This window comes from Scaptodrosophila lebanonensis, unplaced genomic scaffold, assembly GCF_003285725.1.
Source record: "Scaptodrosophila lebanonensis strain 11010-0011.00,11010-0021.00 unplaced genomic scaffold, SlebRS2 tig00000024-arrow-pilon, whole genome shotgun sequence".
In the NCBI taxonomy this organism is placed as follows: Eukaryota; Metazoa; Arthropoda; class Insecta; order Diptera; family Drosophilidae; genus Scaptodrosophila; species Scaptodrosophila lebanonensis.
In genome coordinates this window covers 9,124,499-9,139,904 of record NW_022060538.1, presented here as the reverse complement: position 1 = coordinate 9,139,904, position 15,406 = coordinate 9,124,499, and the positions used below count along the sequence as shown (strand labels likewise).

At 36.5% G+C, this 15,406-nt stretch overlaps 1 protein-coding gene across 1 annotated transcript in view; it reads left to right on the top strand.

The window, feature by feature from the left end:
- Positions 1-15,406, top strand: part of LOC115620217 — a 57,605-nt gene that overhangs the window by 3,045 nt on the left and 39,154 nt on the right. The window contains exons 2-5 of the mRNA XM_030513356.1: positions 8,312-8,502; positions 10,660-11,086; positions 11,316-11,432; positions 11,469-11,759. Coding sequence (XP_030369216.1) covers positions 8,312-8,502; positions 10,660-11,086; positions 11,316-11,432; positions 11,469-11,759 — 1,026 coding nt within the window. The remainder of the gene's footprint in view (positions 1-8,311; positions 8,503-10,659; positions 11,087-11,315; positions 11,433-11,468; positions 11,760-15,406) is intronic.

Genomic DNA, 15,406 nt, shown 5'->3' with positions numbered 1-15,406 from the left:
GCTTTTTTTGCTTAACATTATATTTTCATTTAATTTATTAATTGAAATTGAAAATTGTGCCCTATTATACGTGCCCTTAACAGAAGCAAAAATAAGAAGAATGCCCAACTCGCTGCTGATTGAGAGTGCAAAATGGTGGCGCTAATAATTTTTCTGAGGATTAATCGATTCAATGAATCTCAGGAAAGTTTGCTTTCTATGTGTGCAGGCGTCATCCTTTAGCTTGTGACATCCAAAAGATATTTAAGAGGGCTACTCTTACCCATTGGGTACAGGCTATAAAAATTTCTAGTTTTTTCCGATGCTTAGCCACTGTGTTCTCCCATTCCGTTACGTTTTAAGGCGTGCTCTCTGCAGCCTCCGCAGATGATTTGATTACATGTGCTGGCAGCATTTGCTCTAATTATGCACGCACATTTAATTACACATCGAGCGCGCAACACACATACACTGGCGTATACGTAATATGAAATATTTGTATGTGCGTATGCATAGATTCGGCACCATTTTTCGTGTTACGGCACATTATCAGGCGAGCCCAAAAACTGTCGAAGTTAGTTGGCTGCCGGTCGAGCTACACTAGTTTGAATAATGGCCGCCAGGCAATAGGTCCAACATTGCTTGGCATATGTAAGCATATACGAACAGGTTCTACTCGGATATAGACAGCCACGTTTTCAAATGTAAATGAGCCTGTCATTCAGTTGGTTGTACTCATCAACTCGAGACTGCGAATTGAGGGTGTGGCCTTATACGAGTAGGTCGCATGGCTCCTAAATAGCCTAAACGAAATAATTAAAGTCCCAACATGGGAGTGCGTTAACGAATAGCTAATCAAAGTCAGACTCACCAGAGGCAAAATTAAAGGGTCCCCAAAAAGGACGCTTAAGCTATATAAATGATTATTCCCACACACACACATGCACACAGCACCTTAATATTTAATGTTGAATTGAATACTTACGCTAAATAGCACTTGAAGTCCAACTTTCTGGTTAAGGACGAGCATTTGTTTGGTTCTATTGACGTATTTTAAATAATCGAACAAGAATACAAAAAGTTCCAGTTGACTGTTTTTATCAATTTGACTGCAATTAACAACACTTTCAAATTGGTTGCTTTAAAATTCGAATGCTTGTTTCAAAGTTGCAAGCAGAAATGCAACTCAGAAAAGTTGAACTTTAACTTTTTAGCAAAGCAAACGAAGAGACAATTTAACGAAAAAATGCAAATGGTATAAGAATGATTTAGCACATATGTGCATACGTGACCAAATGTAGATTTTATTCAGTGTTATAAATAATATATATATATAGTAATAGCATATACAAAACAAAATCGATGAATAGCGCAGTGAAAAAATAGTGTAGGGAAAATTTAAAATTCTTGAGCACTTAAATAAATAGTTCTGCTCAACAATTTATACTAACATACAAAATTTACGCAATGAAAAAAAGCCATACAAAAATCTCGTTTTTATTACGATAAATTTATTTGATTTCTGGAGATGTTTTAATTTGTTTGTGCAATGATATTTGTTATAAAACGTAAGCAATATAACCAGAAAAAAGTTAAAATATCTTTAACTAAAATAAAAGTGTACAAAAAACAATAATAATTGAAAACAAAAATAATTATAATGAAAAGAAAAATTAAGACGAACTTTGTTTCATTAGTCTTTCTTATTTTAAAAATTTTTTTATCAGTCCTGATTTTACATATAGATTTAGTTAAACCAAAAACTGTGAAGACTGTTTCTACCTAAATTTCTTAAAGTGTTATCAAAAATATAAAATTATAATATATACAATAATAAACCATTTAATGGTTTAAATATGCTACCATACACCAATTGTATATGTGCATATGCCATTAAATAGTAACTTGAAAGAGTAACTTATGGACTTTAATAATTTTGCTCCCTTTTGTTGGCGTCGTTCAATAACTACCAACAATTTGCATTTAAGTATGCTTTTCCTTCATGTATACATATATATTTTCCAATCAATCAATTATTAGTTGCCTCTTGACTACGGCTTATCACCTCTTCAATGGAATTGATTGATTTCTCATGGCATCTAAGTCAAAGACGTATGAGTGATAAAACGATGAAATAAGAGATGAAAGGTAAAGAAGCGCAATGCACATAGACAATTAAAAATGAAATACAAAATAAAGTAGCTTCGATGGGTAAGGATCAGATGACTGATTTCCATTTCTAAATAGTAGGTTACATTTTTGAAATGATTTTCTGTTAATATTTAAACAATTTTAAAATATATTGCAGCAAAATGTTTGACCGCTTTAAGTCAATACGTTGGATTCTTCACATACATATTTCGAATGAAATAGTGAATATATGTTGCCACCTGAAATGAAAACACGCAAACGATTAATAGAAATGGACACACTATTTGAAAACATTTGTTTGCTTTACACAAGTGGAAACTAATTTGCTCAAACCACTCAGGACCAATCGTCACCAAGAAAATAACACAAACTGCATTACATAGCAAATCAAAGGACTAAAGAACCATCATTAAAGCACAAATGCAATCTACAAAGAAACGATTCTTTACTTTTTGTTTTTGATTTATATACTCTGCACTCGAAGGCTGAAGTGGTATGCTAAAAAGCGTTAAGAATGATGGCAGCAGTGAAGTTTATTTTAGTTAAATGGTTGAAGCAAAAAATGACTTTAACGTCCTACTCCTTAAAAATAGTTTAAGATTGTAAACTGTACAAAAGAATTAAATCAATAAGCTGTCTTTTGGTATTTTAGGCGTTTAGAAAAATGGCTGATTACAGTTTATTACAAGAAGCAGTTAAGCTGCTAATCACGTATTTGTGAAGATTCCAAATCATTGTTTGTTGTTTTCAATTAAGTTGACTTGAATTTGATATAATTGGCTTAAAACCTTGCAATGTAATAGAAAGCTGCTGAATTGTTAATTAAATCTTATCATGAAACTGATAGCAAAGTCAATTATTTTTTTTCTATGCATTTCGTTGCATTCTGGTTTACCTTTATTTCTGTCAACTGGACTTTTCTATTTTTATCAACAACCTGACAACTTTTGGATGACCACAATTATCGTACATTTGCGCAAGAATGCTTCGTCCATCCGATATATTTATATGTCCATGAACACGCATATGCATGGGTAGGGTTATGTGTGTGTCACATTCCGCAGGAATACGACTTCGACCCCAAACCTTCCAGAGGGCACCAGGCAGCAGGCCGCAAACTTCTGCTGCCGTTCCATTACCAAAGTGAAAACTTTTTTATCGTATGCAGCTATATTTTTACGGTAATTTTGTCAGCTTGTTCACCAATTTCTTGTTCTATTTTTTGATGTTGTTGTTGCTCGGGACATTGAAATATGTGCCAAGTGGTTGGTAATGTATTTTGCGTCAATTATGTAGATCCGCTTTGAATTATGCGAATGCTTAGAGGCAGCAGAGGCAGCCAAATCGGCAGCCTACAAGTAACCTGCCCAAATGCCTTACGGCAGGTCTTGCCAACCCAAGTGGGGGGCACTGCGAAAGGACCTTCCAGGCAGCCCAACTGCCTGCTGTGCGTCAAGTTGCGCAAAATGTAACAGCTTGCCGTGAACGTCCTGACTGCCTGACTTTTCGAGCGTAATGTGTTTGGGGTGTCGCATTTAAGTCGCGTTTAACGCACTTCAACCGGCCCCCATTCAAACACACTTAAGCATACACACACACAAGCACATCAACCAACTACTGTAAATCATCATAACAAACGCAACCGTTGCCCTCTGCCTCAGCCTACCCGTTAACTTCAAGTAAACAATGGCAGGCAAACGACAGACGTCTGAACTTTAACTTGTGTGCCAAAGTGTTGTGTAATTTTCTTTTACAACATATTCATTTTGGCCTAGTGTATTGTTTATTGTTGCCTGTGTTTTTGTTGCAGTCATTTGCCGCTTTTGTTTCTTGTTACCAGTATAAACTGTACCCAAAGGGTGAAGGGCTATATTTAAAAGTTTGTAATACGTGTAATGGAAGAAGGAGGTAGGTGCCATCAACATGATGACCTGACTTGATTAAGTTCTGTTTGCTTGTCCGTCTGTCTGTATGAGAGGGATACCAGCTAGGGATACCAAAATTGTCAAAATACAGACCATATCATATAGCAAACAATCACAGAACTGATCGGTGCAACACATTGGAAGAAAATTGCCATTTGGTTTGGTTTATGATACTGCCACACTGTATTACATAGCTGCGTAGCAAATATCGGTGTAAAAATATGCAAATCTTAGCTTAGTTATATGTAACTAATATTTTCGCTTTTAGAATGACTCCATTTATTCTAAAGTCGGTTGATTCTATCATATTATATAGGAAAGACTTGTGAACAAATGACTTAATTGAACAACAATTTACATTAATATTTTAAAAAACCTCTGGCTCGTTGTGGGAATTTTGTGTGCCATTCGGCCAGCTATGCCTCGATTCACAGCTATGTGCAGTCGGAGGCGATAACCAAACTGCTCACAGATTTTATAAAATAAAAATTCCTAATAGTAAAATTTAAAGTAAAGGAAGATTAATATTAATTAAAAGCTAATTCATTTGTTTTAAGAGGAGGAAAAAACGTATAAATCCAGCCCAGTTGTGGAAGATTTATTAGCCAGTTAGTGATCAGAGACTTACTGGAGATAGCTGAAGAAATAATCTTTTAGACAGGCAAAGAGGCAGAGATCGCTTGATAGCGGATGAAAAAAAGATTTGTGCAATTCCTAATGAGGAGAAGACGAATTATATATTTCATTTATATTTTTTTGTTGTTGTTTTTTGAAACTAAGTCAACCTAAAAGGGCATTAAGTTGGAACTGATTAGTTACTAAACCATAAAGCTCAATCAAAACCGAAACAATACATATATGTATTGCCATTTCTTGATAAAGGTAATAATTATTGTTAATTTGTTTTTAATTTTTTATAAGAGTACACAAGAGTTGGTCGCACTACACTCTAGCACTTGAACTTTTTTTACATCGTGTTTTGTGCTTCTAGCAGAAAATTTCAACAAGGACGTCCATAAATTGCTTACATGATTTCACTTGAGTGAAAATTCCACTGCGACTTTGTGTGCCGCACACACTCAGCATTACCAGTAAAAGCAGCAGCAAGTAGCAGCAACAGAAACAGGAACAGTTGCAACAGCTGTGGACGCTTGAAGCGCTTCCTCAATGGGAGTCAACAAGCACGGCTCAGATCTCACTTGCAAATGCCTTGGGCCAACGACAAGAAAAGTTATTGATGCAGCGCGTGTTGTGTATCATCAATAATGTGCACTTGCTACCAAAGTGGGAGGGGGGAAATGGCACATTCGAGTACTTGTATGTAACGTCAGAGTTGCAGATAAACTGCACTTTTATTTTAAGCACCAGCTTTTACAATCTAGAGATGAGATACGTTTTGCATGCAAATTTAGAAAAATCTGTGATATTTACGTTGCAAACTAAAGTAAGATTTGAAATTTTAACTAATGTGCAGTTTTGGATGATGGTAAAACGACGGATGCCCATTCCTACTATAAGTAGGCAATTTATCTTAGTGCTCAGAGCGTTGGTTTTATTTACTGTTTATCTGAAAGCCAGTCAATCATAGTTTGAATATAAAGCGTGATAAACAAGCTTTTTGAGATTCGGATAAGCTCATATATGATTATTGAAAATTAAATATTTTTCAATATTCAATATTTTTAATGGACACCTTTTTAAACAGCATATTAAAAACAATTTCAACAGAAAAAGAGGGATATATCAAGTCAATTTAAAGAAATATTTATGAATGACAAAATATCCAAACGTAGTACCTGCATACATGTAAGATATGCTAATGGGACGACAGTGGTGGCAATAACAAAGTGCAAGCAGAATGGCTTTTAAGGAATGGCTAGATAGGCAGTCAGCTGGGAGTCAGTCGTCAACGGTCGTTCTAAGCAGACAATCGTCAACGGTCGTTCTCAAGAGCCTGTCATCAAAGTACGTTCCTATTGGTTTCGTTCGTTTATTGCTTTTCAATGCAACTACAAAACTTTTCCTATTTTTAAAGCTCCCTACGACACTTTTATAAGTATTTGATATGCATATACAGTAGGCAAAAAGAGTAAAAATTCAGTCGACTGTTTTTGAAACTACATCGAATTGCTTTCTGAGATTCTTAGACGGATTAATCGGTGAGAGTCCTACTTGCAATGTAGTGCGAAGTTGCATTTTCTAAATTCTAAATTCAAAGCATTTTATTCCCTTCACTGAAGAGTGTAAGCGTATTTGGTTTTTGTTACGGTTAAGGTTATTTTATTTCTTATGATATTATTATTTCTTATTGATATATTTAGTCATATCCGATGGTTTTCCATTGGTGATCATGGGTGTCTGCATAGAAAATAGATTTAACAAAAATTCTTTTTAATGGAAGTTGGTATGGAAGCAGAAGGGCATACATAGTATAACTAAAGTTTTGTTATATCCCAAAGGCATAAAGAATAAGCACAAATGAAGATAACTTTCTGGCCCTTTTTTTAAATTTCTGTTTTTAAAACGCAATCGACATCAAGGTCATTGATTGGAATCTAATATTCAAGTAAAACAAATAAAATAAAGAACAAAGCTATCGAATGGTTATTGGACTTTAAAAGAATTGTGATGCTTCAGTTGGTAGCAGTTACTGCACTTAACCTACGTACTTGACATACTACATATATGTCGTTTGGCATATTTTTAATTTAACATTTTTTGTTCACTTCATTTTTCTACTAAATTAAAAATTGTACTCCACACATTGGTGTCTGTAAAAATGTCACAGTTGCACTGATATGGTTCATCTCTACTTCTATTCATCGTCCTGAACTGGGATATCAGCATAGTTAAAAATGTCAAAGTGAATCAAATAAAAAGTTTTGCTCTACAGAACCAAATAATGTGAGTTGCTTTTTTTTTGTACTTTATTGCAAGCTGACAAATCAAAATGCGAGCATTTTCAGCATTTAATGGCATAAACTTTATATATAGAGAGGGGAAGAGGCTTAGTTGTCCTGCAGTTGGCATAGCCAGCGACAACGGCGTTAAGAGTTGCGAGAAATTCAATCACATGTCAAGTTGAACAAATTGTGAACAGGCAACAGGCAACAATGGCTGTGGCACTGACGACGCTCATGTCACTGACAGCTGCAGATTTTGACACGCAAATGCACGCACGAATGCGTTGCAGGATATCGGTTTCGCTGTTGTGGTGTTGCTATGTGTGTGTGTGTGCGTTCGACCTTGCACAAAAAGCAAATAGTTTTGAGGCTACAATAAAATGTAATTCGCATGTGTGAAAAACTGTGCAACTTCGCATGCATATAAATGGCGCATCAACAGCTGACAGGCACACTCATATGTATATGCACTCAGAAAAAAGTAGAATATACAACAATATACCGATTGAGCTTAAATGTATTCCATTTTTTATTTGATATCTTTGAAATTTGCAAGGGATGCAAGCAGGACCGTCAAAACACCTTAAAAGTCGTTTCAGGGCGGTTGTGTTTTTTCAAATTTACATCCTTTTATTCCGATTGCATGCCTTTATGTTTGCATTGTGTGCAATCGATTAATAGCAATTATGTATTTCATTTGAATAAACGTCTTTGTAGCTTTTTACGTAATTAAAATTATCGAGAAGAAAACCCTCTTTTAAAACCTATTGTGACAATTTCACGTTTGCCAAAAAAGTAAAAAATGATTTCTAATGCAAGATTTTCATAGTAAGGATACGGTAGGGTATATATCATTTGTATTAATTTCTATCGCAAGGCACAGGTGGTAGTCTTCTTAACGAACTTCTCAGCTCGGTCGCATCCATTTCAAATTTCGTGGTAAATTATTGGAAAATATGTTTTACGCATATGAAAGTAATTAGTTTATTATTAACATTAATATTGATAGTATTGCGAAACTGTATTTAAAATATAGAAAAGCATCAATATTAATACATTATAAGAAAAGGGACCTACATCAATCCATAATTAGATTTAAAATTGTATAGTTAAAACAAAAAATGTCGAGCACTTGTGGAACATAAATTCTTCATTTTTTCTGAGTGTATACCCACACACACACACATGCAAACCGGAAGTGGCATGCGAATAAAACGGATATGCTACGGCTGCAATCAGTGCAACACGATGCTCGCTAATTGCATTTGCATGCCCAACCGTGTGGCAGATTTTTTAATATTTAATTATATTAACCTATTTATTGTCAACTTCTCTTTCTCTCTTTGTTTGCAGTGCTCAACAAAATATTGCAGGCAGCAGTGGTGGTGGCAGTAGCGGCAGCGGCGGTGGCAGTGGCACGCAATCGCGCAGTGGCAGCCGCAAACTGCCGCCGCCATTGTTACGTTCGCGAACGTTGCCCGCCATCATTGTGCCCGGACTTCCGGTTGTCTCGCTGCACACGGATAAACAAACATTTCAATTGGGTGCGTATGGCGATGGTAGCATATCTATTTATAAGTACCACACACCCTGACACACTGTATATGCTACTTGTATTTATTATTTTCGAGCGACCGCAGCAATAAATGATGAGCGCCTTATCAGCATGGTGTCGTCCATTTTGCATTTATTTGGTTTTATAGTTCATTATTACTAGTATTGTTGAATATTGTGGTGGGAAATATGGCCTGAATTTGTCAATTAAATTGAGTTACTGCTGTGAGGCTCTACAATTATGAAAATTAATTGGTATTCGAGCACTAAAATGAAAAGATCGCCCCAGTAAAATGCGCAATGGGGTTATCAACAACGCGACACCCACAGTTGCTGTTCAAAAGTGAAAATTAAATTACTGGTAATTTACAAAAACGCAGAACATTGCGAATGTGTTAACAAGCGTTCCTTAAAATCATTCAACAACTTGGTTGATTTGGTTGATTAATTTGTTTAATTTAGCTTTTGCGACCATCTGTTTAATACAAATTGATTAAAAATTCTATAACTGAACCATGCCATTGTGTTTTTATTAGTTTTACAGCCGTCATTGTCCTTTGAAATTGCTTTGTCGTTTTTGGTACGCTTTGTTGTTGTTCGCTTTTTGGAATGCAGTGTTTTTTTTTAATAAACAAACAGCAATCAAAGTTAAATAAACATGGGACTGAATGTAGGTAATAAACTACCAACATATGGACAGATACTGGCACACAAACACTTATGGAGTTTTAATTGTGGACCCTGCAGTTCCAAGAAACTAGAGCTCACTCGCATTCCCTAACATAAGTTTGGTCGGAACTTGTTAAATGTGTATGGTAATTGCTTATGATTAAATTGGTTTTTTGGATTAAATGTATACTTTTTTAAATTTCCTTGTTTTTTCCCTTTCAAAAATATATTTTTGTTTTGGGTTTTACGCTTTGTAGAATCTTTTTCTATGTTACGCGTACAGTATGACAAGGTTATAAAAATAAATATCTACATATAAAATATAATAAAAAAGAATGCTCTGGTTCTACTGGCGGATTAAATAATCATTCTCCAAAATATCAAAACAAACTTAAATATTATTAAGCTCGATTGTCTTAAAACATAAAACTGAAGGTTTTTTAAGTGTTCTTTAAAAAATAATGTTTTTTTTTATGCAAAAATCAATAAAGATTGGTTTTAAATTAGTAAAGGTGTGTTTGACAGTTTTGTTTATCCGTTTATTTTGTGTATTTAATATAGTACATTTCGGTTTTTAAGAAATTAATATATTTTGAGATAGATATTTAGTTTTTAAAAAAACACTTTCGTTGTCAGAATGACATATTAGTTGTGCTTCTGTATTAGTTACGAAACACACTCGAAAGGTATGTAGCTAGAAAGCGAAAGAGTAAAGGACGCGTAATGCCTACGTAGCCGTCTGTGTATCGCCCTCATACATATTGTCGCCATTTTGATGTCGGCCATGGCGCATATAAGTCTGGACATTCTGTGGATGATGCCAAGAGCCTAATTGTTATTTATGGACTTGTTTTCTTTTGCCAGCCGTATTGTTTCTTCTGTCGGGCTGTGTGTGTTGCGTGTGTCGCCAACATTGGCTGTGGCATAAAATATAAAATGTCGTGCCAAAAAAATTGTGTAACTCATTGCTGCGCTATAAAGTATGCAACACTATTTGGTGCACAGCTCCAAAGGCATTGACGTTGGCGGTTGCGATGGCGTTGACATTGGCGCCGTTATGAGCGTCAGTGGGCGTGCCCAACGAAATTAAACTTTCGAGCGTGAGAATCCTTTCAGCTATTTCAATGGAAATGCAGCTGCAATGATTTGCCACGCCATAGACTTGGGGGCCAGCTCGTGGCGCTGACAGCTGCAGCTCCTGTCACTGTGCTGGATGCTGTGAGGCGACATGGGGCGGGTTGGGGTTGTGGGCGTGGCGACTACCGCATGTCCTGCTCTATTCTGGTTTGGCCCTGCATGTGGTGTGGAAAATAATGAAAAACTTCTGACAACTTTTCAAGTTGAATTATTTTAAAATAATATCTGTGCGACACACACACAGACTTAAAGATATACTTGTGTGTGTGCACAAGCACACTAATGCGATTAAGTCATGGCAAATTTATTTTGAATTTATGTTTTGGGTTTTTCCATTGCAGACGAACGGCTGGTGGGCAGCAAAAGCCGCAGCGGCAGCGCCAGCGGCCATCGCTGGTCGTTGCTAACGCGTGCTGGCGGTTCGACTGGCAACAGCAGCAGCAACAACAACAATAACACACATTTAACCAACAACAACAACACGCTAATGGTGAAATCATTGAATTTGCCAAAAGATGACAGCACATTGGTATATCGACGCAAATCGTCTGGCAGCACGCCCCATCAGGTGTTAACGCAACAGCAGCAGCAACTGCAACAGCAGCCGCAACAACAACAACAGCAACAATGCCAGCAGCAGCAGCAACAACAACTGCAACAGCAACATCAGCCACATCAACATCATCAGCAACAACATATGGCAGACAGTTCTTTGTTTCAGCTCTCAGATGATTTTGAATGCCATGCTGATGGTTCGCTTTTGCTTAGGTAAGTTAAGTGCTGGATATAGTAGTCTATAGTATATATTTATGTATGAGTATGTATTCATATACATATATACGTGTACTTATGTGTACGTGTGTGTCTGCACTCTTCAGCAGCGTTCATTGCCCGTTGTTATTAATGTTGTTGGTGTTGTTGTTGTACGTGACATGTGTAACGTTTTTGTGTAATCCCTTGACTTTACAATTTTCCGCACTCATTTTCCCCACCGCAGAATCCCCGCACCTCACGTTGTTGCCGCGCGCGCCTATCGCCTGGCCGTCAAGAAACGTGCCACAACATCTGCGGAGGCAACAATGTCGTCGACAATGACACAACGCGAACAACTGCAGCCCGAGCTCTCGCTTTATACGCATGATGGCAGCAGCAATTCGACCTCTGCCTCAGGCTCAGGCTCAGGCATTGGCTCAGGTTCCGGCTCAGGCACGAACACCGCCTTCACACGCCTCGCCAAATTGCTGCATCAATCAAGCGCCATTACATCCAAGTCCAATCTGCAACAGCAGCAGCAACAGCACCACCGGCACCACCTCCACCACCATTATCAACAACAACAACATAAACATCGTGGCGACAATATCTACATGGAGGCCCCCGCCAATGCTGGCCTGGGGCTGGGTCTGGGCGAGGAGGCGCCGCGTCGTCTGTCCTGGGAGAGGTGCGTAATTTATATCTGTGTCTGTGTTTAGCTCGGCGTGAATGACTGTGTTTTTGTGTGTGTGTGTGTGTGTGTACGTGTGTGTGCGTGTGTGTGGACCTGTCTGTCTGCCTGGGTGCGTGTGTGACATTTTCAAGTTTCACCTTGTCGCTGTCAACCTTTTTGCAATTAGCTAAATTCATTTGTGCCCAGCTGAAAAGTTGATCTTGTGGCTAGTCCGTGGTCTATATTATGTACGAACATACACACATGCATGTGCTTATACCTATATTTATGTGTCTTCGTAATTGGCTCGTCTATAGACTAACTTTTGTATAATAAATTGTCAGGGCAACGGAATAAGCCGCTACAGTAAAAACTCGATGCTTTAATGAAAGCGATGCTTCAAAAGCGATAGTAACAAAAATCATTTAAAGATCTATCGTAGTTCAGAGTTACGTTTACGCAACTACTTAAGCAATATTCGAACTATTTTCTCGCTTTATTTTACTTTTCTTAGAATTCCATAACATTTTAAAATATACTCAGGTTCTAGCTGGTTTCATTAACCTTCAACAGCCAATCAAATGAAAAGTGTTGAGTAAGGCATACCTTGAATTAAGTCTAAAATATACTTTATTTTAGTTATGCAGTTATTTTAATTATTCGCTTAATTAGTTAGCTTAGTTATTCAGTTATTTGTGTGGATAAATTTTGACGTAAAAACATTTTTTGTACCTTTTGTCATTGCTAAAAAAATATGACTAATATCATAGGTTCGGGGTTCGTTTCATTTGTAGCCAATCCCCACAGTCCTTTAATATTTGATACTTTCCTAGCATAATACATTTTGGCTGTCTCCATACCACATTCCTGATTTAATGTAGGTAATAAATGTTTTTGACAAAGCCGAATGCCTTCTGCAACTTTCTTAACGTTACGGCTGCAAAAATTCCAATATTTCAACAAAATTCAACCGAAGTTCTTTGTTGAATAATTTTCGAATTTTGTTAAAATTGTAAAATGACTTTTAAATGTTCTTTGTTGAATAATTTTCGCATTTTGTAAAAATTGATAAAATTACTTTTAAATGCTCTTTGTTGAATAATTTTCGAATTTTGTAACAATTGTTTAAAATCCCTTTTAGCTGTTTACAAAACATAAGCCCGCATTTGTAAGCAATGAAGAAAATGGAATGGAGAAAATATTTGTTCCTTGCGAAGCACACGCTCGATTTCAGGGTCATTTTTGTACACATTCGTATACAGTACATACAAGTATATGTTGAGGATGGTAGGTAGGTCAAGCATTTCAAGCACTTTTTACTGTATACTTCTAAATGAGACATGCAATGTTGAGTGAGTCCGAGAAACTTTATTTCGGCATTTCCAAGTACACGTAAATAAATAATTTAAATAAGCACTTGAATTCACTACATATTTAATGTAATTAAATGTTGATAATAGTTTTAGCTCAGGTTCTGTCTATTATAAAAACCTATTCTGAATTCATTTGTAAATCGCCTTTCACTTCACGGTTGAACAAACGTGATTAAAGCAATTTGTATTTTTGCTGTCGTCCATCCTGTATGTAAGTTGTCGTTGTCGACAGTTTCTAGTATGTTCTGGCGGTTTTGTAAACACTACAAACACATATGTACATCGTATACATGCAGTATTTCAATATGAAAGCCAATCCTGTACCTTGGCGTGCGCGGTTTGGCATTTATATCCATTTAGTGTGGCACATCACGTGGCCCACCTTGACAGTGAGTCGACCATGTTGACCGTGTTGATTGAGACACATGTCGCAAAGGATTATCAAGCGCTGCTGTTAAAAGCATTAGTCTGTTTGTGTATATATGTATGTACATATGTATGTTAATAGCACTGTCCCTGCTATTAAAGCTGTGCCCACTCATGTTGTTTTAATTAAGTGCACTTTATGTTGAGCATTTCTGTTTAACTTTCCTCTGTACTGACTCTTTGCACTTCCACAAATGAAGCACCATTTCCAACACATACAAAATTCAAGCCACAACTTGCTACGGTGGAACAATGGTGCTAAGCAGCTGAAAACATTATGAAATTAAATTCTATTTTTAAAATTATTAAAATTTTAATAGTGCTGTGTCTAATTAGAGCGAGCAGGAAAAGCTTCATCCCCTACACATAACATTTGAGTCTGCTTAAATTCTAGCTTGGATCAAGAAGAAGGAATGAAAAAGTTTAAAAATTATTTTGTATTATTACTGCAGATTGAACGTTGAATCCCGACCGTGTGTGATTTGAATTACAAGCTATTGTTTGTTCATTCAGTAATGTTCTTTTATGCTTTCAAGCTTAGCTTAGCTTAGACTTTGTAGATCTATTAGTAGAAGCCTTAATAGATTTTGTAGTTCAGCATTGAAGTTGCTCATAAAAGGTATTGAAGAGATTTAATTGTAGGTCACGTAATTATAATATTTTTGCGAATAAAGTCTGTGGCGTCTTTTAAATATCAACATTTATGTATACTCTGAAATTTCTTGTAAATGAATGTCTTGTCTAATATAACTCACAAAATAGTGAATCGAGGAACATGTTTGGCAAATGGTTATACTATCGATAATTCTACGAATTAGTTGATGGCCTCTTAATACTTTCTTTTTATTATTTATTTATTTGTATTTATTTAATCTTAAGAGTAATGAATACATATTGTAATGCATATGGATGGTGCATAGGTAGATATCGAACCACGGCTTCGACCGCAACCAACTTCAATAAGTCCTTCTGTTCTTGCAGTTCTCTCGCCTGACGAAGTTCTGTTCTTGGAAATCTCTCTCTGTCTCTAATTAAATCGTTTAGTGTTTGGGACACACGCCCATCTCCATCCCATCCCTGTTCGCCATTGAAGGTTAATAAAGTGCATTGAATAGAGTTGAGTCGACAATTATTTTTGACGCTGTTGTTTCCTATTCTTCTGAAGTGGCCTCAGTCAAGCGTCGAAGCGCTTCCGCATAACAGATTTGCTGCTGCAGCCATTCTCCATAGCCGCCACTCTGCCGGTCCCTACTGCCCCCTTTTGTTTTGCGTAGTGAATCGCCAGTCGTCGCTCGACCAAAGTGCGATTTACACTGTAATATCAATAAACAAAGTTTTAAAAAGTTTTGATTGTGAACATGAAAATTAATCAAACTATGCCAAGATTTTTAGAATGAAATTTAAACTATAAGTAATTAACTATAACTAATTATGAAATATAACTTTTTTGATTTTTAAATCGTTTCCTAAGAATTCAGTAGTCGCTTAAAATGTTTAATCTAAAGTTTTTCAATTATCCAAAAGTTTTCAGTTCACACGCTTTACATAAGTATTAAAGCTGATGATTGTTGATTAAATGTTTAAATTAGGACAAATAATAATTGATTACAGACATTAGCAAGCCCGTCATGCCGTTCATACCATTGTGCATTCGGTGTTAGCCACAACTCTATGACAGGAATGTCAAGTGTCAGAACAACTCACACAAAATTATATTTGCAAACACACCGCAGGAGTTAAGCAAACCCACAGCTAACTTCTGTCTCTGCGACAACTCCCAGCTGGGGCCCAAAAGCTAAAAGCACACAGTCAAAAAACTCAACCTTCTCCACCACACTGATTGCAATGACAATGCCAACGAAG